At 35.9% G+C, this 23957-nt stretch overlaps 2 protein-coding genes across 15 annotated transcripts; one reads left to right on the top strand and one right to left on the bottom strand.

The window, feature by feature from the left end:
- Positions 1–708: 708 nt before the first annotated feature.
- Positions 709–21585, top strand: LOC127519840 (uncharacterized). 13 transcript variants are annotated; one of them, XM_051907493.1, is made up of 6 exons: positions 712–961; positions 2175–2546; positions 3145–3501; positions 3659–3693; positions 11538–11707; positions 18298–21585. In XM_051907493.1, exons 1-4 carry the CDS (start codon positions 880–882, stop codon positions 3688–3690), a joined length of 843 nt encoding a protein of 280 aa, XP_051763453.1. In that variant the 5' UTR covers positions 712–879; the 3' UTR covers positions 3691–3693; positions 11538–11707; positions 18298–21585. The 13 variants fall into 13 exon arrangements, with proteins under 13 accessions (XP_051763454.1, XP_051763457.1, XP_051763455.1 ...); XM_051907487.1 differs by having other exon boundaries at positions 721–961; positions 3632–3693; positions 18301–21585; XM_051907485.1 differs by having other exon boundaries at positions 721–961; positions 3632–3693.
- Positions 11744–22605, bottom strand: LOC127519817 (natural killer cell receptor 2B4-like). 2 transcript variants are annotated; one of them, XM_051907434.1, is made up of 6 exons: positions 19651–19725; positions 18966–19283; positions 18478–18789; positions 18269–18394; positions 17348–17415; positions 11744–16142 (listed from the first exon to the last, which is right to left on the bottom strand). In XM_051907434.1, the coding sequence occupies exons 1-6, from the start codon at positions 19697–19699 to the stop codon at positions 16095–16097; spliced, it is 921 nt and encodes a 306-aa protein (XP_051763394.1). In that variant the 5' UTR covers positions 19700–19725; the 3' UTR covers positions 11744–16094. The 2 variants fall into 2 exon arrangements, with proteins under 2 accessions (XP_051763394.1, XP_051763393.1); XM_051907433.1 differs by lacking the exon at positions 19651–19725 and adding an exon at positions 22469–22605 and having other exon boundaries at positions 11745–16142.
- Positions 22606–23957: the final 1352 nt, after the last annotated feature.

Raw genomic sequence — 23957 nt, 5'->3', positions numbered from 1 at the left:
GAAGCGTGCTTAATGAGAAGATTGAGCCTAAATATATTTACAAAATGAATATAGTAAAATATTATTACAATTCAAAATAATATAATATTTAAATGTATTTCAGATGTAATTAATTCCTGTGATCAAAGCTGAATTTTCAGCATCATTGCTTCAGTCTTCAGTGTCACATGACCCTTCAGAAATCTAATATGCTGATTTGCTGCTCAAGAATCATTTCTGATTATCAATGCTGAAAACACTTGTGCTGCTTCATATTTTTGTGGAAACTCTAATACATTTGTCTTCCATGATTCTTTGAATAGAAATAGAAATTTCTATATTTTTAAAGAATGTTAATGTAACAACTGTCACTTATGATCAATTTAATGTTTAAAATTTATTTTAATGTGTATAAACATTTCACAAGAAATAGGCCTACTATATCTATTGTCGGCAATTAAATGTTAATTTAAGTTAATTATTAAATTATTGGCTGACAGTTGCCAAAGACCCATTACTCAACACGTATTAAAGCTAACTTTTCTTGCAGTGTTCTGTTATTTTACTTGATAATGCATAGGCCAACACATGGATCCTGCTATTTACAGCCAAATAATAGATTGCAAGATCTGTTGTCAAAAATGCGAAACAATTCATTATGTGCTGAAGACATTTAACAAACAATGTTAATCCACAAAAGGATGCAAAAACTACATAAAATAAAATAAATTAAATTAAATGAAAATGAAAGGGAGACAATTCATCGGCTGCACCGATGTCAACAAATGACGTCATGCGCGTGGACGCGAGGGGCATCGAAACACCTGTTCCTTTGTTATTTGTTATTCCCCTACGTCATCTGTTTACGTTTTTTAAATGGCACCAGCATATTAGAGAAACATGCTTTTTTGTTTTGCACAGAATGCATTAATTTTGGTGATGCACCTCTTCATTTTCGTCCAAGTGGGGGCTTTTCAGCTTGGTAAGTTATGTAGCCTATTTGTTTGTGGTGAACGATAAAACAAACTGCGAATGTTACCCAGTTTCATTATTTTAATAGCCACTAACACTCGACAGACCTTAATTTATTATTTCTTAATTACTGTTGCAAATGTTTTAAGACTCCGGGAATTTAGCTAGGTCGACGATAGTTCCGCTTTCGATTTCAACGCTTATAAAAACAATAACAAACGACGATTATGTTACGATTTCGTCTTTCGCCGTTCCTTAAAAGCCATACTCTTTTTAGGCGACTTTCCATCCTCGCACTCCGAGAGGAGCCAATAATAAGCTTTTCCACCTTATTTTGAAACGCTGTAAGCTGTTTTATGTGAATGTGTACTTCCTCTTCTTAGCCGCAAGAATTGCAAAGTGCAGTAAACGGTTCTTTGCGCTACAAACCAGTGTGTTTATAATTGAGACAACGCATTAAATAAGCCTAATATGATAAGAAACACCAGTTTGCAATATCAAGCAGCAAAACGAGCTATTCTGTTTACAAAATGCAAATTGCAAGTTGCAAATTACAAAAAGAGCATTTGTAATCAGTATCCAGATGAAAACACTCTAAAAAGGTGGATATTTTGGGCATCGGGGTGTGGCTAAACGGTTCAGTACATTTGAGTGATAACTGATGGCTTTCTAGGCTATGAAAACTCATGGCTCATGTTTTTCCTAAGCAGTCCTGTTCTGCCCACAGTTCTTCATAAAAATCCTTCAGGTCAAGCTCATTCTTTGATTTTGAAGCATCTTCTGCATATTTTAACCCTCCTCTTTTGCTTCACAATATAGCAAAAAATGAAGGCATATTTTGTTTTAATCACAAATAGTATGTTTTATTTAATAGTTTTTATTTTATAAGTTATTCCTTTTATTATATGTTGTTCCTGGATACTCCTCTAGACATCTTACTGAAGCTTTAATGTTTTAGTAGTACATTGTTGTGTCTTTTGCAGTGTAGCCTATTAAGCAAATGGTGTGTTCAGTCTTTTTTTTTCTCATCTGTGGTGTAATTTTCCATAAATGAGCATGATTTGATGCAAATTTCAAAATTAAAATTCATAAAAGCTTTATTGTCTAAAAGAATAGAAAAGTGTCATTGATAGGCTCACACAAAACAAACATATATTACATAAAAAAGTAGAAATTTGCAAAATAAACATTTTCACTGTGCTTGTTGTATATTTCTTTCGTAGAAATGATTTATAATGAACTGTTCATTTCTTCTCCAGTTGGATTGAGTGTTTACACAGACGGAGTGTCAGTGTCAGTGATGGAGGGAGATTCAGTCACTCTGAACACTGGTGTTAAAACAAACCAACAAGAAAATATTAAATGGTTTTTTAACAACAATCGCATTGCTCAGATCAGTGGAGATCTCAGTAAGATCTGTACAGATGTTCAGTGTAAAGATGGTGATGAGAAATTCAGAGACAGATTGAAGCTGGATCATCAGACTGGATCTCTGACCATCACAAACATCAGAACCACAGATTCTGGAGAATATAAACTACAGATCATCAGCAGCAACAGCAGCAGTGACAAGACCTTTAGTGTCACTGTCCGTGGTGAGTCGTTTAATAAGTGTTTAAAGACCACGTTTGCATGCTTAATCACAATGTGTTTATATTATAGCAGCAACGTTTGGTTTCCGTTTCTGGGACCTTTAGTTTGTATTCCCTTGTTTTCCCATGTTTCATTCCTGTTTCTTTTGTTCTAGTTACCAGTTTGTTGTCATTGTCTCCTTCGTGTGTGTGTCTTTAGTTTATTGTTTTCTTGTGTATAAATGTCATCATTTTCTTTCGCTGACAGTCATAGCCTCTGATTACGTCGAGGATAATGGAAAGGCTGCTTAAAAAGTGAATTACAAATATTTCCATTAGTTCCTTTTCCAATAGTTCCTTTAATAATATATTGAATAATGCATCTTATGCATACTAATGTTATATTTAAATATGTTAGTTTAGCAGCAAATGATGTTCTTTAGGGAGGGATTTTCCATATGTGTGGCTCAATAACTAGTTTTTAATTCAGCAAAAGTAAAATTCTCTTATTACCCTAAGTTAATGTCTCATTCTAGTCATTTGTATGCAAACATTTCTTTTAAATTAGTTGTTTCTTGTTTTCTGTAACAGCACAAACAGCAGATGTTTCTTTGTGTTTCAGATGATTCTGGTGCAGAGACGGATTTAACAATGTCAGTGAACGAGGGAGAATCTGTCACTTTAGATCCTGGTGTAATAAAAAACCCAAATGATTTGATGACGTGGTATTTTAATGACACTCATTTAGTTGAAATTGCCAGAGATCCCTCTACAGATGATGAGTTTGAAGATGCTGATGAGAGATTCAGAAACAGGCTGAAGGTGAATCATTCGTCTGGATCTCTGACCATCACAAACACCAGAACCACAGACTCTGGACTTTATCATCTTGAGATCATCGCCAACCGCAGCAGCATCCGCCGGCGTCAGCACAGCATCAGCATTATCAGCGAAAAGAGCATTAGTGGGACTGCCACTAGTGAGTATCACTTCACATGTTATCTGTTCATTCAATACATATCTGCAAGTGGAAAGGTGTAAATATCAGTCAAATATATGAAAAATCAACTCTCAGTCTGTAGTAATAAAGACTGTCTTTTTTATTACAGATGAGATTGTGTATTTTTTTGGTATAGCAGGAGTAAGTGTTGGTGTTCTGCTGGTGTAACAGGTAAGAATTTCTGGTTGTGTTTTCTGTGTGTGTGTGTATATGTGATGTGGTGTCATTTAGTCATCATTACAAAAACACTAATATAATTGACTATTTAAGACAGTACTGCCCTTTTAAATGTGCAAGTTGTTTAGGGGAGATTTTTAACTGCAAAATTAGATGCTCAAAAATTTAATGCTCAGATCCAATTTTCTGTATGTCTGTTCACATTATCATTTTTAAATGTGGCCTATATCAGATTCCAATGTGTGCAAACATCATGCAAAAGAACAACAACAAGACAGCTTGAAGCGCGCTGTCATACAGAAGTTAGTCTCGCGTAGCCAGACATTCAGACTGACGCAAGAGGGTCTGGACTCTATCGCAGCTTTCATTGGTCAAGGACCACTCAGGAGGATGTTTGACTGACATGTAACGCAACCAATCACAGTTTGTTTCGTTCCGCATCATGTTAACGGGGGTGAAAATGGAAAGTCGATGTCACTTCAATATCAGCCGTCATGCCGGCGTGCGTCTAATAAATGATTCATTCAAGAGCATTGTGCAAGTTTACTGCAACAGTGGAGCCGCGAGCTTCACATACTTTTGAAAATCCAGCGTTTAGTTGATCCTGGAAAGCTCTCGTTCTCACAGTTGTAAACATGACGGCGTTCTTCTTCCATGAGTGGGTTTGGCGTCAAGGCATTTGATTCCAGGCGGACCATTAAAGAACGTGACACACACGTCTCCCGGACATCCTGTAAAATTCAACCAACCAGATGACGACTTCAAAAATCCTGAAGTATTTCCAGATAAGTGTGCATCAGACGTTCAGCCAACGGTCCGTGGGCGTGATGTCTGAGGCTGAGACTATACGGAAGTATAGCAGAGGCCACTGAAGTAAACGTTTACGTGTTCATTTCAAGCGTGCCACACGAGTCCTGAACACGCGTACTGCCAACAGCCAGTCCATATGTGTACTCTCCACGTAAAATTCCTCCCCTACGGGTGGGTAGTGGTCTCCGCAGTGTCCCCCATGGGTTCGCTTCCCCAGTGTAGTCTAGTTTACTTAGCGGGTATTTCGGAACAGCAGTAGACTCTCTCGGCGTAAGCTCGCCCCCTTCCTCGTCCCACTGGTGCGCCGGGTGGCTAGAGCTTGTGCTGGGCACTGGAAGGGGTTCATACTGTGGCGCTTTATTTGGGATCCCAATTCGTCGGTCACTACTGACGTACATCGAACGTGACTGACTGAAAGGGAACGTCTCGGTTACGTATGTAACCCTTGTTCCCTGAAGGAGGGAACAGAGACGTACGTCCCGTCACCACAGTTGCTGTACCCTCGCTGTAGTGCGGACTAGGTTGTCTTCTCAGCGAAAAACAGAGTGCGATGGCATCTGCTCCCCTATTTATACCACCTGGCGGGGGCGGTGCGCATTATGCAAATATCGCACGCCAACTCCATTGGCTTGTTTTAGTTCACTCGAAGCTGATAGAGCTCTCTGGCGATATCCCAATTCGTTGGTCACTACTGACGTACGTCTCCGTTCCCTCCTTCAGGGAATGAGGGTTACATACGTAACCGAGATGATTTTGGGGTCACCATTGTGCTGAAGAGTAGAGCATGTGATGAGGTTTATGATTGGCTGAACACCATTAAAGGGATAGTTCAACCTAAAATGAAAATTCTGTCATCATTTACTCACCTTCAAGTTGTTCCAAACCTGTATGAATTTCTTTGTTCTGTTGAAAACAAAGGAAGATATTTTGAAGAACGTGGGAAACTGAACAGTTCTGGGGCACCATTGACTTCCATAGTATTTTTTTCCTACTATGGAAGTCAATAGCCGCTTTTCCACTGTCAGGCCAGTGCGAGCCAAGGCTTTCAGCGGGCCAAGCTAGGCTAATAGCCCCGGACTTGTAGCACCAAGCCCAAAATTACGCTGCATTTCCACCGTCGGGCCAGAAGCTCCGCAGCGCTTCACTAAAACCCGCCCGTAACATGCCTCTCTGGAACAACGTCACACAAACCCGTCATTTCACAAACAAATGGAAGTTTTATCAGAAAAATAATCAGAAAGAAATCACTGGAAACTAGCGACATCGTAAAGTGAACATGATAAAAGCAGGCGTTTGTTGGCATTTTGTTGTTTACTTAAAGATTTAAAAACCCAAGCATCGATGTTTTACCAAACAAATTGATCATAATGAATTAATTTGTGTCAAGATTAAACATTAGTCACAGAAATAAAGTGACACTGCACCTTCTGCAAGTATTTTTTATCAGCTCATGGAAAAGCTATAATCTTGATGCATTTTGATTCATGTTCCTTTCTTTTTACCCCTGTATGTCATTATTTGTTAAAAGTACAAAAACAATGTTAGTAGTAGCATGTCTAATTGAAGTAGCTTATAATGATAACTTGTGTACTCTGTAGCATTTTGCTTGTTGTTAACATACTAATAATATTATTATTTATTTCTGTTTAATTGTAGACTTAGTGCCCTTGAAACGGGGACTTGAACTGTCTTCTGTAGCCTATTGGGTATTGTTACGTCCTCGGACGTATTTAATATTAAACTGTGATTTGTTCTTATGGTTTTTTTTTTTTCCTTTCGAGTCTCTCTCTCCTCATTGCTCTAGATTCCGGCTGCTAATCATATGGGAAAGCGGATTGGCTCCTCTCTTGTCATCGCATCCTTTAAAAACAATGCTAGGGAGGCGCGGCTCTGAGTGTGTGTTCTGCGTTCCTCCGGCCTGTTGTAAAGTTGTTTTAAGTAAAGTGAAATGGCCTGTTGTATGCCTAACATTGCTTTCCAACTGTTTTTCCCACCATCTTTTTCTTTGGTTATTTTTGCTAATTCTGTTTAATATTGTGTGGGCATTAAAAGGTAATCTGTAAATAGAGCAATGCCCACTCTTGTAGGGAATGGGTGCTTATTTTCTCCTGGTTTTGAATAGATAGGGAGATAGGGAAGTGGGATGTTTTTTTGTTCACTTCTTCTTTGTTAGGTTAAGGTAGCCTTTTAAAAAATAGTTAGTTTTTGTTTTGTTTGTTATTTTGGCTTATGCCAATTTCTGAAGCTGATCAGTGGCTTGGAAACAAGAGAAACTGCTAGTTGCTCCTACAATAAATACAAATCTATGCTTTCCCTATGTGACGTTCTTCATTTATGTTACTCCTAGACTGGGACGTAACAGTATCACGCCCATTCATTTTTGCCCGTACTCAACCCGAACCCTTTGAGCGCCCCCTAGCGCTCGCGCACAGATTATTCGCCTTAAACGCCGCCTGCCTCTCAGAATTAGCTGTATAGACCAGTGGTTCCCAACCTTTTTTACGCCAAGGCCCACCTCCTCTCTGAATCAACACTGCGAGGGCCGCGGCCCACAGGTTGGGAACCACTGGTATAGACCAACACCACAATTTGATCCAGGCTGTAAACATGTTTTTTTTTTCTGCTGTAAAGTTGGCCATTTTAACATGGGGGTCAATGAGATTCTGCTCTCTTTTGGAGCCTGTTCCTAGCGGCCAGTCGATGAATCGCAGTTTAAGTCACTTCCGTATTGGCTTCTTCCGCTTGGGCACAACCTAACGCTTTTGACTTTCTCAGTTTGTGTAAATCTATTTAGTGTTCAGAGAATTTAATTTATTCCACATTAATTTCACACATGTCTGGTACTAATATGTGGCTTTGTTTCATTAATACATTGTATACTTTTTTTCTTTATTTACACCTAAAGAATGGAAGTGAAATGTGACAATATTCCCCATAGTTGGGGCACATTGTAACATGACCATATGACAGCTTAAAATGTTATCTGATCTAATAAAAAAAAATATATAAATGACAAACTAAAATATTTTGTCAATAAAAGACAACTATTAGTTCATATAAAATAATAGCTTTTTTTTTTTTTTTTGAAATTCAAATTTAAATAATTTTGTAGTTTGACAATGAACACTGCAAAACACAGCTATACAGCTGCCTAGGTCAAAACAATGCAGGCAGATGAAGAAACACATTCACACATTCCCTCCACTCACAGCTCTCACAGAACAGGGGGTAAATAAACAAGCCAGTACCAATGCTGAACATTTCTTGAAATAATATTTTATGAATGTATATGTTTTCTCTCGTATATCTGGTTCCCACAATCTTTGAAGCCTTTTCAGTACAAATAGTTGTAGTGTCGTGCTTCACACTGTATATTTGTTTGTTTGTTTGTTTGTTTTGTTTTGTTTTTCTGAAATAATCCTTGAAACACCAGTAGCGTGGCAGACAGACGCTTGGTTTTCTGTGTTGACACCTTGGAAGCAAAGGTTCAAAAACCAAGTATACAAAAGTGAGGCCAGTACATAGGCCTTAAATATTCTTTTTAATGTTTCACTTACAGAAATATGTGGTATTTGCACATATCACATATATGCAGTAAGGTTTCACAGAAATATCAGTGTTTGACTTCAGAGAATGTATTATTTGTCAAACATCATGCATAGAGTTACTAACAGTGAGTTTCACTTTAACAAGAGTGGTTCAAACACTATTCACACCTCTAACGTTCTCTCACAAATGCACATCAGCTGCAAATGTTCAATAATAGGCACTCTTACCATTACAGAACAAAAATATATAAGAATATACTGCAAAATATAATGCAATATATTATATAATACTTTTCCATATATGGGAAACTAGTGTTTATATTTTTCAATATAATGCAATATATGCATTGATTATGTATGGCTATACATTGATATAAAATATTTATAAATGAAGACAAAAATAGCATTACATGTAATATTCATAAAGTTTTATCCTTTATTGTGTACATATATAGCACGTACATGTTCCCATATAAATGTGAATGTTGTACACACATATATACACACATTCACAGAATGAGTTACAGCAGATTTCTAGTTCCTAGCATGCTTTGCTTCTGACTGTTAAAAATGTTAAAATTCATGTGTTTTGCTCAATATTACAGTTTTTTTCAACTGCTTACACACAAAATCCTTACTTGTCACACAATTTCTAAAACCTGACACTAGCAGAACCACATACCAAATCTGCAAAACCATACACTAATTCTCGACTCAGTTTTCAATTTCATAAAACACTTTTTGCAAAACACAACACACAGATCTTTATGTTACACACAAAAATCTTGATTTCCTTTTTCAAACACAAACATTGTTTCTGTCCAACTACACATGGTTAATGTATTTATTTTCTTTTGTACTGTAATACTGTATTTACAAACAAATGCTTACAGTAAAAAAATAAATAGTTTGGTTTCAATTTTTCATGTTAACTTTGAATTTTTCAATATCTCTCTGCCAATTACTTTCAGTCTTGTACAGAAATGTACACAGGAGCTCATGAAAAAAGAGCTTTAGGTTTTGAGCAACTGTGTGTATATGATATATCCAAAAACAGAATATTATGGCAAAGGTGTTTGCAACGTAAGACAAATGTTTGCTTTTGAGATGTTTGTGATATTTTGAATGCAGTGCTTCATTTTGCAAGAGATGTGAGGCATTTTGCATTTTGTGTGTGCAATTCTTGGATTTGTGTGTAAAGTTTTGAAAAAAAGAGGCAAAGTTTTGAAAATGTGTGTAAGCAGTTGATGTAATATGGGGGAAATCTGTTATTGTTTAATGTTGTATTATTTTGGAATTTAAAAGGTTTTTTTGGTCTGTGTGAGTTTTTGGGGTCACCATTGTGCTGAAGAGTAGAGCCTAAGGTTAGACTGATGATTGGCCAAACACCATTAAGACTATAATTAATTTATTTAATAAGTAATGTCTGTGCACTCTTCAGCACAGTGATAGTCTCTCTGCTAAATACTTCAGTACATCCAGCTGTACTTTTGTTAATTAGCTTGAAAATATGAAACATTTATGATGTAAATAATTATAAAATATAAGAAATGTATTACATAATATATATAAATGCATATATTACACATGCAGTACCATATCTGATCACATATACATCTATATATTATGATGTGTATTGCTGAATATAAAATTACATACATTATGATTTATTAGTAAATATATATTTTTCAATACATGAAAAGTGGGAATTCCTTATGTATTATTCATTATATTGTAATATATTAACATAATATATTATTAAGTATATTTTCAAATATACCATTAAATCATTTAATATATTTATCATTCATATATAGGAAAATATATTTTCTTTCCGTAAGGGTAAGAAACAGATCAAACCACATGTCTGTGTGTATTTAAGAGAAAAATACCACAACACTCTCAAACTGATCGGTACCCGAATGCTGTGAACCAGATCACATGTAAATGATTAGACTTTTGTGTCAGAATTTGTGTAAAGTTCAGACTGTGTGGACTCTCAACCATCCCAAACCTTGGAAGATGTCCAGAACTTCTAAAGATAAGAGATCACATACAAAATCCAAATGCTAAAAGAAAGGGAAAATATTAAAGTTTCATTATTTTATGCGGATAGGCGCATACACCACATGATTCTCCTCTGTAGCTGTCTGCTAAAAAAAAACATAACACAAGATAAAAAAAAAAAAAATTAATACATTTTCTTAATAAAATGCATTAAATTAAATAGAATTAAAAATGGAATTGCATTCAGAAAAAAAAAATGCATAACAGCAGAAGTGTGATTTACCAGGCTCATACCAATTCTTAGGTCTCAACCCACCAATTCTACCACTGATCTACTGAATCCATCAGAACAATAGAATAAAACTAATCTAGAGTCTTTATTAATATTTGTATTATGTGTGTGTCATCATAAAGCACAACAACACATAAAAATGAACTTACCAGTTTGTGTTCATTTCGCTTGTAGAATGTTGGATCAGCATAAGTGATCTCACCGTCACGAGTCTGAACTGCTTCATTATCAACAACTATAATACAATAAAATCATTTATCATTGCTTTGGCACAAAATGATTAAATTACTGTTAAATTACATGAATTCTTTTATCACTTTGACATAAACACCACCAAAACTTCATGTACAATCCAATTTGCACAACTTTACATACTCTTTTCAAAACTGTTAAACTTAAGTTCAAAACCTAGCACAATACAAAAATAAAGAAGACAGAAATTTGCAATATTTCTACAGTAATACTAATACATTATTGTAGAAAAATATATTATATTCTTAATGTAAAAAATCGAATACTATCAAAGCAATTGCATGTAGTTAAACATCTTCACAAGTGTTACTAATTTCACTTTTATTACCATCTCTACAAAATGGGAAAACAGGAATGATTTTGTACTGTAATGTAAATATGGACTAACATAAACTACAGTGAATTATAAACAGTAGAGAATGTCATTCTTGTTTTCTAAAGAAATTTTACAAAAGAAAACATTGTATAATGCTGCCTGTTGTTAGTGTTTTTAGGTTGTTGTGTTATGAGTGATAAATTGTGTTTGTTGCGGGTGAAAACCTTTGCTAGTGTTATGTAAGAATGACTTGATTTGAGACATGAATGAAGTGTTTTGTTAGTTTTGTGCATTTTGAATGTGAAATTACCTGATGTGTCAAGCTGAAGGTTGGTTAGGAGAACTGTGTGAGGAGTTTTGAAAAAGTGACCTAACTATTGAGAAATGTGTACTAGTGATTGTAAAAAAAAAAAAACAGTAAAAACAAAACTAAAATGTAACTAATTAATAATACATTAATTAATAATAAATAATGGCACCATCTAGTGTCATACATACTGTATATTGTGATGTTAATGTAGTTCACAGAAATTGTCAAACCCAATACAATTCTTTTTTTAAATACTTTAAGTAACACTTGCCTTCTTGATCAGTTTTGCTGTTTCTGCGGCAGATGAAGAAGATCCAGACTGCAGCGACAATCAACACAGATCCAGCAGCAGCAGCAGAGATCAGCACTATCTGAGAGTCTGAGTCTGGTTGTGAAGTAAAGTGTCCATCCAATGCTGTAATCAAAAAGAAGCCAATGTGTCAGTCTGATCTACAGCAGAACACAGAGATCAGGTGAGTAAATAATCACAAATATCAGCTCGGAGAAATCTAATTCAAAATGTTGAGTAAAACTTTAATGAGAGTTAATGAGTGTGTTTGTGATCTCACATCTCATATCTTACATAATTGTATAATGTCAGTTCCAGTAAAATTAAATAAGATATTTAAAGGACAAATGACGTCTCAACTCACCATAGACAGAAACATTAAATAATTTTGATGACAGTTTCGCTCCACTTATATCTAGTTGATAAACTCCAGCATGTTCAGTTGTGATGTTTGTGATGGTCAGAGATCCAGTTTGAATGTCCAGCTTCAGTCTGTCTCTGAATCTCCCATCAGGAACATCAAACGTGGAGGAGATTTTAGCCTCTTTGCTGATTTTAGCTATGAGAGACTTTTCAGCTAAAAATCTCCACAGTATGTAGTCCTCTTCATGTATTTCAGTAACATTAGTTTGTAAAGTGACAGAATCTCCCTCCATTACTGACACTGACTGTATTTCATTTGTCTCAGCACCAAACACACCTGAAGAACATGAAAAGATTTTGATCCCAGTTCATTTCGGTTTAGAAAGCCTCAAATCAGTTTGCAATATTTAAATAAGAACAGCATCAAAGACACAAAAGATAAAAGTTCACATAAATGAACAGACAGATGAGCAAAGTAAACCTCAGTTTGATTTGACTGATCTGGGAAGGAAAGCAAATGCAAATCCCTAACATGAACAACGGCAGCAGTTGATGTTCTGAAACTGAAGAAATGAAGCCGTAAAAATGCTTTCATAACTTACCGGTGACATTCCTCCTGCACAAACAGAACAAAAGAAGCACGTAAAACATTTTCTTTACTAGTTCTGTGTTTGATCTAAAAAGCAGCTGAAAACATATGGTGTGAATCCTCTCACGGCAGAGTTTGACTGTCCTAATGAACACACACATGCTCTGCACATTATATAATTACATGTAAAAGTTCTTCTTGCTCTTTTAAAGACTTTAACTGTTCTTAATAGCGAAAAACACTCATCATTTTTATCACTTAATATTGATAGTTTTTAAAAGGCAGTTGTCTAACTTTATTACATTTGTAAAAGAAGAGTGTAATGTGTAAAGATGTTGATGGACAATGTTGCCGAGCGATGTTGCTTGGGCACTTTCCCATCGTAGGTGACAAATTTCAGAGAGAAATCACTTGGCAATATGCTCAAAAAGTTGCCTTAATCATCACCTTAAATCTTCATGGTAAATAAAGTTTATGGATTTTAAAATGGTTTACAGTCATTTAGTTGTAGTGAATGGAAGAAAAAAAAAACAGGTAAAATTATCACTCAGGGTGTTACTGAGGTGTGATTTGAGCAGCTCAACATGAAACATGCATGTCAAACTGAAATCTGCTGTGGTTTGATTTCCTTACAAAGAGGGTGTGATCAGTTGATGGACAAACATCTAATGCATGAGGTGTTAGTGCAGGTGTGTTAGTGTGTAGGTGTAGGGCTTCTTCCTGCTTTAATAACTCTCACGGTTTATCCCCTCTATGCAGAACAGCTTGAGGTAAAATGAATCAAAAACCATCATACAGGTCCAAAAAGGATTACCCATAATGAATCATTGATAAACTTCATAGACTGACATCTGATCATTTTGTATCATTAAATAAAACACCAGTAGACTGTAGTCCCCTCAGTCGGTAGAAATCACGCTAGGGTATGGCGACTGCCATGTAGAAACGCCGCCCCTGCTCCGAGTCCTGACCTTAACCTCGAGTCTAAGTCTTTGTGATGTGCTGGAGGAGACTTTACAGAGTAATAACGTCTTGCATTGTGAGTACAAGATCTTGACCAAAAAAAATGATGCACCTCTTGATGGAAATGAATGCTGTGATGTGTGCTGTTTTTGGTCAAGATCTTGTATTGTTTTTACCCAGTGTTTTAAAATGTTACCAGTATTTCTGTTAACCCAGATAATTTAATGCACAGCTAGACATGGATTATTCCGCTTTATTCCATGGCCATTTGCCAGCTCTGACGACTTAAAGCTATGTCATGTCAAATATTGACAGCGCAATATTTGACCGGAAAGGTAAAAATGACAGTTCTTTTTGTCAGTTATGGTTTGTTCAGATTCTGTCCACTTTGAATCAGACATAGAATGAATGAATTATAGCATATATTTGAATTAATTATCAAGAGAGAGACAGATGCATGTGATTCTTTATTAGCATTGAAGCTTTGAGTTTAATTACTTAAAAACCAGACATGTTACCTTCTCATTGCAGAGAAATATAGTGATTTATAGCGAAGCAATTTTATTTGCGGTCTATGGTGGTTATACGTTTTTTGTACTTCTGAATTTTTCTGTGTGCGCGCAGGGTGATCTCTGATCTCTTTGTGTAAGTGATGTGTGTACTTGAGTCCAAAGCTGAATTTTCAGCATCATTACTCCAGTCTTCAGTGTCACATGATCCTTCAGAAATCATTCTAATATGCTGATTTATTATCACTGATGGAAACAGTTGTGCTGCTTATTTATTTTTTTTTTTTAACCTGTGATACTTTTTTCAGGATTCATTGATGAATAAATTAAAAAGAACAGCATTTATTTAAAATAGAAATCTTTTGTAACAATATACACTACTGTTCAAACGTTTGGGGTCAGTAATTTTCCTTTTCTTTCTTTGAAAGAAATTAATACTTTATTCAGCAAGGACGTGTTGAATTGATAAAAAGTGATAGTAAAGACATCAGAGAAACCGGAAATATTAAGCAGCACAACTGTCTCCAACATCGGTAAAAAAAAAAAAATCAGCATATTAGATAAATGATAAAGAGGCACAGAGTCTTTGAGTTTATTCAAGAAACTCTTTATTAGTAACCAATACTCAGACGAAAAGGAAAAATAACCCACATAAAGAGAAAATGACATGAATTTTGCTAAATAAACAAAAGCAAGAATGTCTATCACATCTCATGAACAAGAATGAGTGAATTACATAATATTAACATGAAAAATTAAATAAGTTACTTGTATCTGCAAACAATGTCCTGCTACACACCAATTATGTTTGGCCATTATTATAAAGATTCACCAGATGGTGCCATTTAGCTTTAAACTAATTGGTGGTGGTGCTGTTGTTCTGCTGGTGGCTTCATGTTGCTCTAATTTACCATCACTGCAGAACTAACACCATTGCACAAGCAAATTAAAATGACAAATATTACATACAGCTGATATAATGAAGAGAATATGAGACTCCTTATGTTTTTTTGTTTTTGTTTTGTTTTTTGTTTTTTAAGATTTGCAAATGTCAAAACATTTTTTGATTAAAAAGGATCTGTCTGTCCCTGAATACACAACAGATTCAGATCTGCGTTTAATTTAATGTATTTGGGCAAATGTTAGAGTATCTGCTTGTATTTGTCATGTGTGTGATTAATAATTTGATTTTAGAGTCTGAGGTCAAAGTTTAATAAATCTGGGGAGTACTGTAACATGTATATGCTGGGTTCTGTTTTCATTGCGTTTTTGGTTCAGTCCCCGTGACCTAGTTTTCCTCAGTCTGTCTAATTAATTATGTCATTCACTTGTGCCCTGTTTATCACTTATCTCATTATCTCATAAGCTACCTCATTTGTTCTATATACTCCCTGTGTCTTTCAGTTTCTTGTCCATTCTCATCTATGTTTTACGTGGTTGTGTTCTCCCTTATCTGGATTTGTTTACTAAATACTATTAACTTGGACTATTCCTGTCATGCACTTCATTCAACACACACGTGGCGTAACAATACCGGTAATCTCATTCTGCGTCCACACATTACCAGTAATTTAGTGGTAATGTTACAGCTTCTCATACTGGGCCCTGTTCACACATTATGTCTTAACAGTACGATAATTTACCAGTAAAGACTGTAAGTGTGAAAGGGGCCTATGAGTATCATAATGGCAAGAATTTCCTCTCAATCGCATTCACACCTCAGACACACACGCGCGCGCACACACACGCGCGCGCACACACACACGCGCGCGCACACACACGCGCGCGCACACACACACGCACACACGCACACGAACCACAGACTTCCAGTAAACATCACACGTTCATGAAGAAGTTATTTGTCTGCACAATAGGTCAAACTACAATATGATAAATTAAACATGACATACTATAGATAAAAACGCAGCCTAGTTTTGAGGTTTTAAGAGTAAAATACAAAAATGCTAAATTGGCTGTTTTTCTGGGCCAGATTTAGTGCTACTTGTGGTGATTCTTTTCACCAATCCTAAAACTCAACTATAGCACAACCATGACCACTGCCCCTCAAAATGTCTGTGCATGGCCCTAGAGGTTCCTATAGTGAAGAAGTCTATAGCTGGATCTGGTACTTATAAAAGGTTTAAAGATCATCTTCTAATGCTGATAGGCTCCACATGATCCTCCTCTTTAACTTTCTGCAAAAAAAAAAAAAAAAAGGAAACAAGATACAATATTAAAATATTGGCATCCCAAAGACTCATTGAGATTGAATGTGAAGCACTCTTTTTTTTTTTTTTTTTCCATCAGTATTGTGTCCCCATCACCAAACTTGGGCATAAGAAACCACACAGACCACAGGTTGTACCCCTCTTCTAGTCTTTACTAACACCTCTTCCAGCAGCAAACCAAATGGTACTAAGCAAACTCAACCCTTCTTAGCTTCAGTGGGGAACCAGAATTGGGCTACATGGGTGATACGGCTTCTGAAGTGTGATTTGTTTTTTTTTACAAAATTATGTGGTTAGGGTCTGTGACCCTCTTAGAACAGACCCTTAACCCATTTCTTTGGTTGTGTATCATGTGAATTCCTGACTGATTCATTGGAAATATCTAGCCTATTTACCTAAGTAATGTGGTCAGTCTTATGACATCAGCTATTTAAACATTATATTATGTGTTTTTGAAAGATTTGGGAAGGTTATATTGAAGATTTAGTAGGGTTTCTGTTATCTTTGAGTTTTTGTGTGGTTGTGCTTGGCGTGTTGGCAGCTATATTATTGTTACGTGTGCTCTGGGTCCGTGTTCATCAACTTGATTATATGGACTCCATTTCCCACAATACCCCATCTAGAAACTAATCATGCACTCACACCTGTTTCCCATCTGTGACCCTTTATAAGCTGCACTCATACACACACACACATTGCTGAGTATTGTTCTGTTTCTGCATTGTTTCTGCCTTGTCTAGTGTTAGCCCTTTGTTTGCATTCCGTCTGTTCCTTGTTCTGCCTAGCCTAGCCTGTGTTTTTGACCCTGGACTGATTCCTTGTTGATGATCGTTTGCTGCCTGCCTTGACCATTGCCTGTGTTTGGATTACTCTTTTGCCTTGACTTCCTGTATCTGTTTGCTGGTGTTTGACCCACTGCCTGTACGACTACGCTCTCCTGTAAATAAAGCCTGCACGTGGATCTCCAACTCCGCTTGCCCCGCTTCCTACATTACAATTATGAGCATGAGCAGGATATCTGTCAGTGTTTCTTGCACTGAATGATGCTTTTATAGTGGCTTTTAAAAATCTCTTATGTTGCGGTTTTGTATGTGATGTATGTAATAAATCATTATACAGATAAAAACACAAAAATATGACTCACAGAGACACACTGATATAAATCAGCTTACCAGTTTAGGTGAATCCCATTGGTAGAATATAGGTTCAGCGTAAGTGATCTCTTCATCACCAGTTTCATCTGTTTCAACAAAATTACCAGATGCATTAAACAACAACAAACTCAGTCTTAACTAGATACATTTCTTCACAATGTATGGGTTATTAATGCTGTCAAAGCATTAAGCATTAATGCATGTTTCTGATATGAGAGTAACCTAAACATTTGCCTGAGCCAATAATTATATTTCAGTTCCTTCCCATATCAAAGAATATTTATTCATTCATTCATTCATTCATTCAAAAAAAAAAATAAATAAAAAAAATAATGATTGTGTTTAAATGATAATTATGGCTATAAATTGATTAAAAGCTCACTGTAAAACCTTGCTGTAAAAATTGCCAAATACTGACAATAAAATACTATTTTCCATTAAAACAATAATATACCATAGAAAACAATGCATTCTGGGTAATATTTGTAATTTTCAATAAAGTAGCCTACAGGAATATACTGTGAATATACGTCACTCAAAGTCAAAGTACATTAGTTCACTAATATAGTCCACTTGACAGAATGAATTAAAAGTGAGTGAATTCAGACACTGATGAACACCTGCTGTTAACAAGCAGAATCACTGAAGGACAGTGATTGGACTGTCAATCATCATTGTGGCTGCGTGAGATTCTCCAGCTTTGTTGTTGAGCAACTGAACATGATCTGTTAAAGCTCCGCTCTCTTCTGGAGTGTTTTTGCTCACACCCAAATAGGGGCAAATTTGACAAGCTATAATAAATGATCTGTGGGGTATTTTGAGCTGAAACTTCACAGACACATTCTGGGGACACCAGAGACTTATATTACATCTTGTGAAAAAGATAATTTGCAGGTCAATGTTTTACAGTGTAGTTTGAAAGCAGTTGGAAACACTTGCCTTCTTGGTTTGTTTTTCTTTGTTTCCAGCAGATCCAGAGGATCCCAATTACAGCTACAATCAACGGAAATCCAGCAGCAGTAGCAGAGATCAGCACTGTCTGAGATACAGAGCCTTCTGTAGGACCTGAAGGAATGCGTGTTGTGATAATTAAGAGAGACATTAATGTAAGTGAATGTGAACATAAACACATATCAGCACTGTCGTACCTGCACATGTGTGACAGAGTTGAGTGATGTCCAGATGTTGAGTCTGGTGGCTGATGGGATTGTTCAGCACACAGCTGTAGGTGTTTTTATCCTGATATTCCACCTCCAGAGGTAGAGAGAGACTGATGCTGAGATCAGACACACTGATGCTGGACAATAAACTGTTTCCTTTGTACCAGGAGAGAGTCACATGACTCACATTCACAGCTGAACACACCAGTGAACAATTCTGCTGTGATGATGATGATGATGATGATGATGATGATGAAGAACATTGTGAAGAGTCTCTGGTTATGTTAGGAGTGATGAGAGCTGGAAAACAAGAGAATAGAGAGAAATGTGGGTAAAGCTAGTCAACAATCTTCTTTTTTGTTCAGTGTGTTGAGTAGTAAGTGTTTCTGTGATCTGAAAATATGAAATGATTAAACATTTTAATATGTAAATAAAATAAGAATATGTAAAGGACAGGACTGATCGTCTCTACTCACCATAGACAGAAACACTGAATGTTTTTGTTGTCAGTTTCGCTCCGTTTATCTCTAGTTTATAAACTCCAGCATGTTCAGTTCTGGTGTTTGTGATGGTCAGAGATCCAGTTTGATTGTCCAGATTCAGCCTGTCTCTGAATTTCCCATCAGTGCCATTATATGTGGAGAAGATTCCAGCAGCTCTACTGATTTCAGCTATCAGAGAGTTTTCAGTGCCAAATTTCCACAGTATGTCGTCATCTTCAGGTACTTCAGTAACATTTGTGAGTAGAAAAACATAATCTCCCTCCATCACTGCCACTGAATCACCAAACACACCTGGAGAACATGAACATTAGATTAAACATGTTCACTGGACCTAAATAAGCATAATGAATCATAATGAAGACCTGATTCGCTGAAATGTTGATTTGTAGCAGACAGTGTGCAGACATAATTTTTCTTCTTTTGTTTATTATTTGTTATCTTTTGTCCTGCACCTGAACCCAGTTTTGGGTTGTTTGGATGTGCACACCTGTTTGCACCTTTGTCACTGAATCTAAATCCCTTAATGCACTTTTTGAGCAATATATTTCCATGATTTTTGTAGTTCATAAAAAAGAAAACATTTGCACTGATTATTCATTGCTGGGTGATTTGTATGTCCATCATTGTATTAAGCAATAAAAGTGCTTTTTTAACTTACCAATCTGACGCCACCAGCACAAACAGAACATAACTAACATGTGAAACATCCTCCAATAGTTCAGTAAAAAGTCTGATACCAATAAGACTATTCCCCCAGCTCAAGCTGTTAACCTGGTGTGTGAATCCGCCCCCAACATAATATGAAGATCATCCTCAGGCACATCCTCTGAAGCTTTTGTCTTGTATTACATATAGTAACTTTTATTTAGTCTTTAACTGTTCTCAACATTGGAAAACATTCTTCATTTTTATAATTTACTATTAATAGTCTTCTACTTTTACATGTAAAAGTAGATGTTATATGTAAAAGTAGAAGAGTGGAAAACTGTGATTATAACCTAAATATGGAGAAAAAAATAAATTGCTTTTTAAATGTTTTTGTAATCATTCAGTTAAAAAAAATGAGACCACCTGCCATCTCAGTACTGGACTTGTGATATCAGCAGCTCAAACTATATCAAACTAAAACATACTGTGGTTGATTTAGTTTTACTTTTGATTTAGCTTGTAAGTGCCAGGAATTCATCTGTGGTTGAGGTGATATGTATGACAGATTAGTTGCAAATGTCACAGAGGTCATTTAAAGTGGGACTGCATGCTATGAAGTCATATTGTTTGCGAGGCTCAGGGTGTCGCTTGGGCCCTGAAGGATTTTAGTCTAGCCCTGAATCTCTCGCTCTCTCTCTTTCTCTCTTTCCTCCCTGACACAAACACACACAGTGAGTGAATGATTCATTGACCCATTCATAAAGACAGGTTCTTCTCAATCAGAGGGATGTGTCCTAGTTAGGCTGCATATCTAGGCTGCTACGTCATCAGGCTACGTCAAAGGACAGCTCAATTTAAGGAACTCAATTGAAGGCTAATAGAAGGGCTCACTCCTCGCTCACATAATATTTAAAATGAAAGACTACACACATGGTACGGTATCGTGTAAGGCTAAATAAACAATTTGATATATTTATATTTATTGTCAAGTTTAACAAAGTTAGTTTAATTTTTAATGTCAAAACTGGTCAACCGTCCATTGACAGTTGCTCATAATAAGCTAATGTTGCCTAGATCTAACTACAAGACGACTATGAGAAAGTCTCTGGCCTTCTGGTGAAGATTTTTTTCCCTCAACACATCTAGCAAAAAGTAAAGAATGAATAATGAAGCTTGTTACAATGAAGAGCTGTTTAACTGTGACTGTTGATAAATGGATATTCAAATAGAAAACTGTCTGGAGATATGATAAAGAGTTTGGTGGCTTTTTTTTTTTTTTTTTTTTGTGAACCCTTTACGAAAAAGAAGTTTATTCAAGTGTGCTATTAGCATACTTCATTTAAACTAAAAAAAATACTTTTTATATACTTCTCAGAAATATACTTCATGTACTTCTGAGAAATATACTTAAAATTGCACTTAAGTATACTTGACATATACTGACAGAAAAGTCTTAAGTATATTTGGTCTATACTCGATATACTGATCGAGATATACTTAAAAGTATATTTATAAAAGTATAGTATTGATTTATGAAAAAACAGATATTCCTAATTCTGGAGTATCTGAATTTTTGTGTAGGCTAGTCCACTAGTAGTGTACATAGGAATTTACTTCAAATATACTTTACTCTTTCCTCGCCATTGACTGAATTCATGCTATACGGTAGGGGGCGCTGTTACGCATCTTCTGAAAGACTACAGAATCTCCGGATCAAAACGCAGGAGGAGGAGAAGCTGAAACAAGCGATAGAAGATTACTCACGCAAATGTAAAATAAAGCGATCGTCAAACATTAAACAGCAAATAAGAACTGCCAAACGTTATGTGGACTACTCCACCTGTGTTTGATCATCGTTCTGAATCCCATCCGGACATATTCTTCTTCTCAGCTTTTTGTTTAAAATGTTTCCTTTTTAAAAAAAAAAAAAAAAAAAAAAAAGAAACTTACCCACATTTAACTGTTGATAAAAAAGGATTCATGATGCTAGAATAAAATGTTTTTAAAATGGAAAGAGTTAAAGAACAGTTAAAGGTATTTCAAGTATAAAATATAATACCTAAAAAGGAACATAGTATACTTAAAGTGCAAAATATATAAAAAGTAAACTACAAGTGTGAAGTTAAAGAAAACTTACAAGTATACTTGCACTAAACAAGTGGTTTACTGAGAGTATATTTCAAAGTGTACTTTCATATACTAAAAATGTAGCTACTACTAGTATTAAAATAGTAAACTACTAGTTTGATCCTACATTGATCCTCAGTATTTTAACAACTATAAACCTATATCTATTGCCATGTTTTTCAAAAATTTTAGAAAAAAATATAAATAAAAAATATTGTATATTGTATATAAACAGATTCTTTTTCATTTAGATTCATAACTCTAAGTCTCTGAAGGCTCAAGCATGGCAGCCATCTTGGCTAAGGGGTCAGGCAGATCTGCAGAGACGTGGCGAGGCTCTAGGATATCTGCTGAGACATAATGAGGCTCTGGAATGGTCGCAAATACAGGAACGGAATCCGATGCGGCCACCATTATGTGATCAGGAACTGTTGAGTAAATTACTGGATTTGGGAGTACAGAGAGTTTCGGGGTTGCAATAACCAGACTGGAGGGCATAGAAATTTGTGATGGTACAAGCTCTGCTGCTGCCGGAGCTTCCTCCACAGTAAACGGTGAACCACACAACATTAAAGCATAGTCCATAAAGTGGAATTTAAATTTTCCTTCAGGAAACCAGGATCTTAACGGCTCATTAAGTCCAAAACGAAAAATGTCCTTCAAAATCACATCATCAAAAGGAACCAGAAAAGACAACTCACAGAATTGGTGGACATAATCCTCAATTGATAGCTCTCCCTGTTGAAGATCTGGTAGCTGGTTGACTGGATCCATAGTTGAACTGGGAACACTCAAAGCCGCTGGATCTTGGTATTGGCTGAGTATTCTCTAACGATGGGAATTGAGACGACAGGGTGGTAGATCCAAATGCAAGGTTTAAAAGAGAGAGTAGTCAAACAGGCAGGAGGTCAAACACCAGCAAACAGGATCAGGAGAGGCAAGGCAAAGAGTAGTCCAAAAACAGGCAATGGTCAGGGCAGGCAGCAAACGGTCATAAACAAGGAATCAGTCCATGGACAAAAACACAGGCAAGGAACAAGGAACACAGAGACAAGGTCAAATACAAGGCGCAAACAAAGGCTAAACAATACTCAGCAATGTGTGTGTGTGTCTGAGTGCACCTTATATAGAGTCACTGATGGGAAACAGGTGTGAATGTGTGATTAGTGCCTAGCTGGAGAATTGTGGGAAATGTAGTCCAGAGTGAAGTGACTGCGTGTGTGCAATGAAAAAGTCTTAATGGTGAACAGTAAACCTCTGGTGGGGAGTGGAAGGAAACAGCAGTGGGCGGAAACGTGACACAAAAGATGTATATAGAATCATTTTATTGCTGCTTTGTAATTGTGCTTTTTTGTTTATTGATGTTTCATGTATTTTATGCACCCTATATGGTTTGTTTTTGTAGTATATTATTATTATTATTATTATTATTATTATCATTATTTTATATATATATATATATATATATATATATATATATGCTGTAATTAACTTGTTGCAGTTATATACATTTATATATTTAAAATTTAGTATTTTTCTTCTTCTTCTTCTTCTTTTTTAATTTCACATTTAGTTTTTTTGTTGTTGTTTAGGTGGAGGCTTTAAATAAGCCCTTCGGGTTTTCTGCCTCTCCCTGCACAGTATATGGATTGTACTTTTGTTTTTATTGTATAATTAAATATTTGTGCAAATAAAACTAAACCAAACTAAACCAAACCAAAAACTACTAGTATACTTATAAGTTCACTTGTAGTACAGATGCAGTACAAATGAGAAACAAAGCTGTGAACTAGTTGTGCACTTAAAGTTTATACTGTTACACTTAAACGTACTTCAATTGGGCCAATTTAGTCCCAAGCGGTATTAAAATAGTACACTTACAAGTTTACTACTAGTAGATTGATACTAGTACTTACTACATAAAGTATACTTAAAAAATTTACTTGAACACTACTTAAGTATACTTGATAAAATTAACTTGAAGTATACTTCTTTTTCGTAAGGGAATAGCTACAGGGTGAACACAGGACCGGGCATAAACAGGTGATTAGAGTGGCACAAAAGTAAAAAGCTGAAGCTTGAAGGATATGAATAACAGTCTTTGTTCTTTGCTGGAGGGAATCAGGGAAGCACACACCTCAGCAGTGGGACCAGGAGGTAAGTAGGCAGGTAAATCTCTTCAGAAACAGA

Source organism: Ctenopharyngodon idella, chromosome 10 (genome assembly GCF_019924925.1).
Source record: "Ctenopharyngodon idella isolate HZGC_01 chromosome 10, HZGC01, whole genome shotgun sequence".
In the NCBI taxonomy this organism is placed as follows: domain Eukaryota; kingdom Metazoa; phylum Chordata; class Actinopteri; order Cypriniformes; family Xenocyprididae; genus Ctenopharyngodon; species Ctenopharyngodon idella.
The sequence above is the reverse complement of the archived record's forward strand: the minus strand, read 5'-3'. Positions and strand labels throughout refer to the sequence as shown.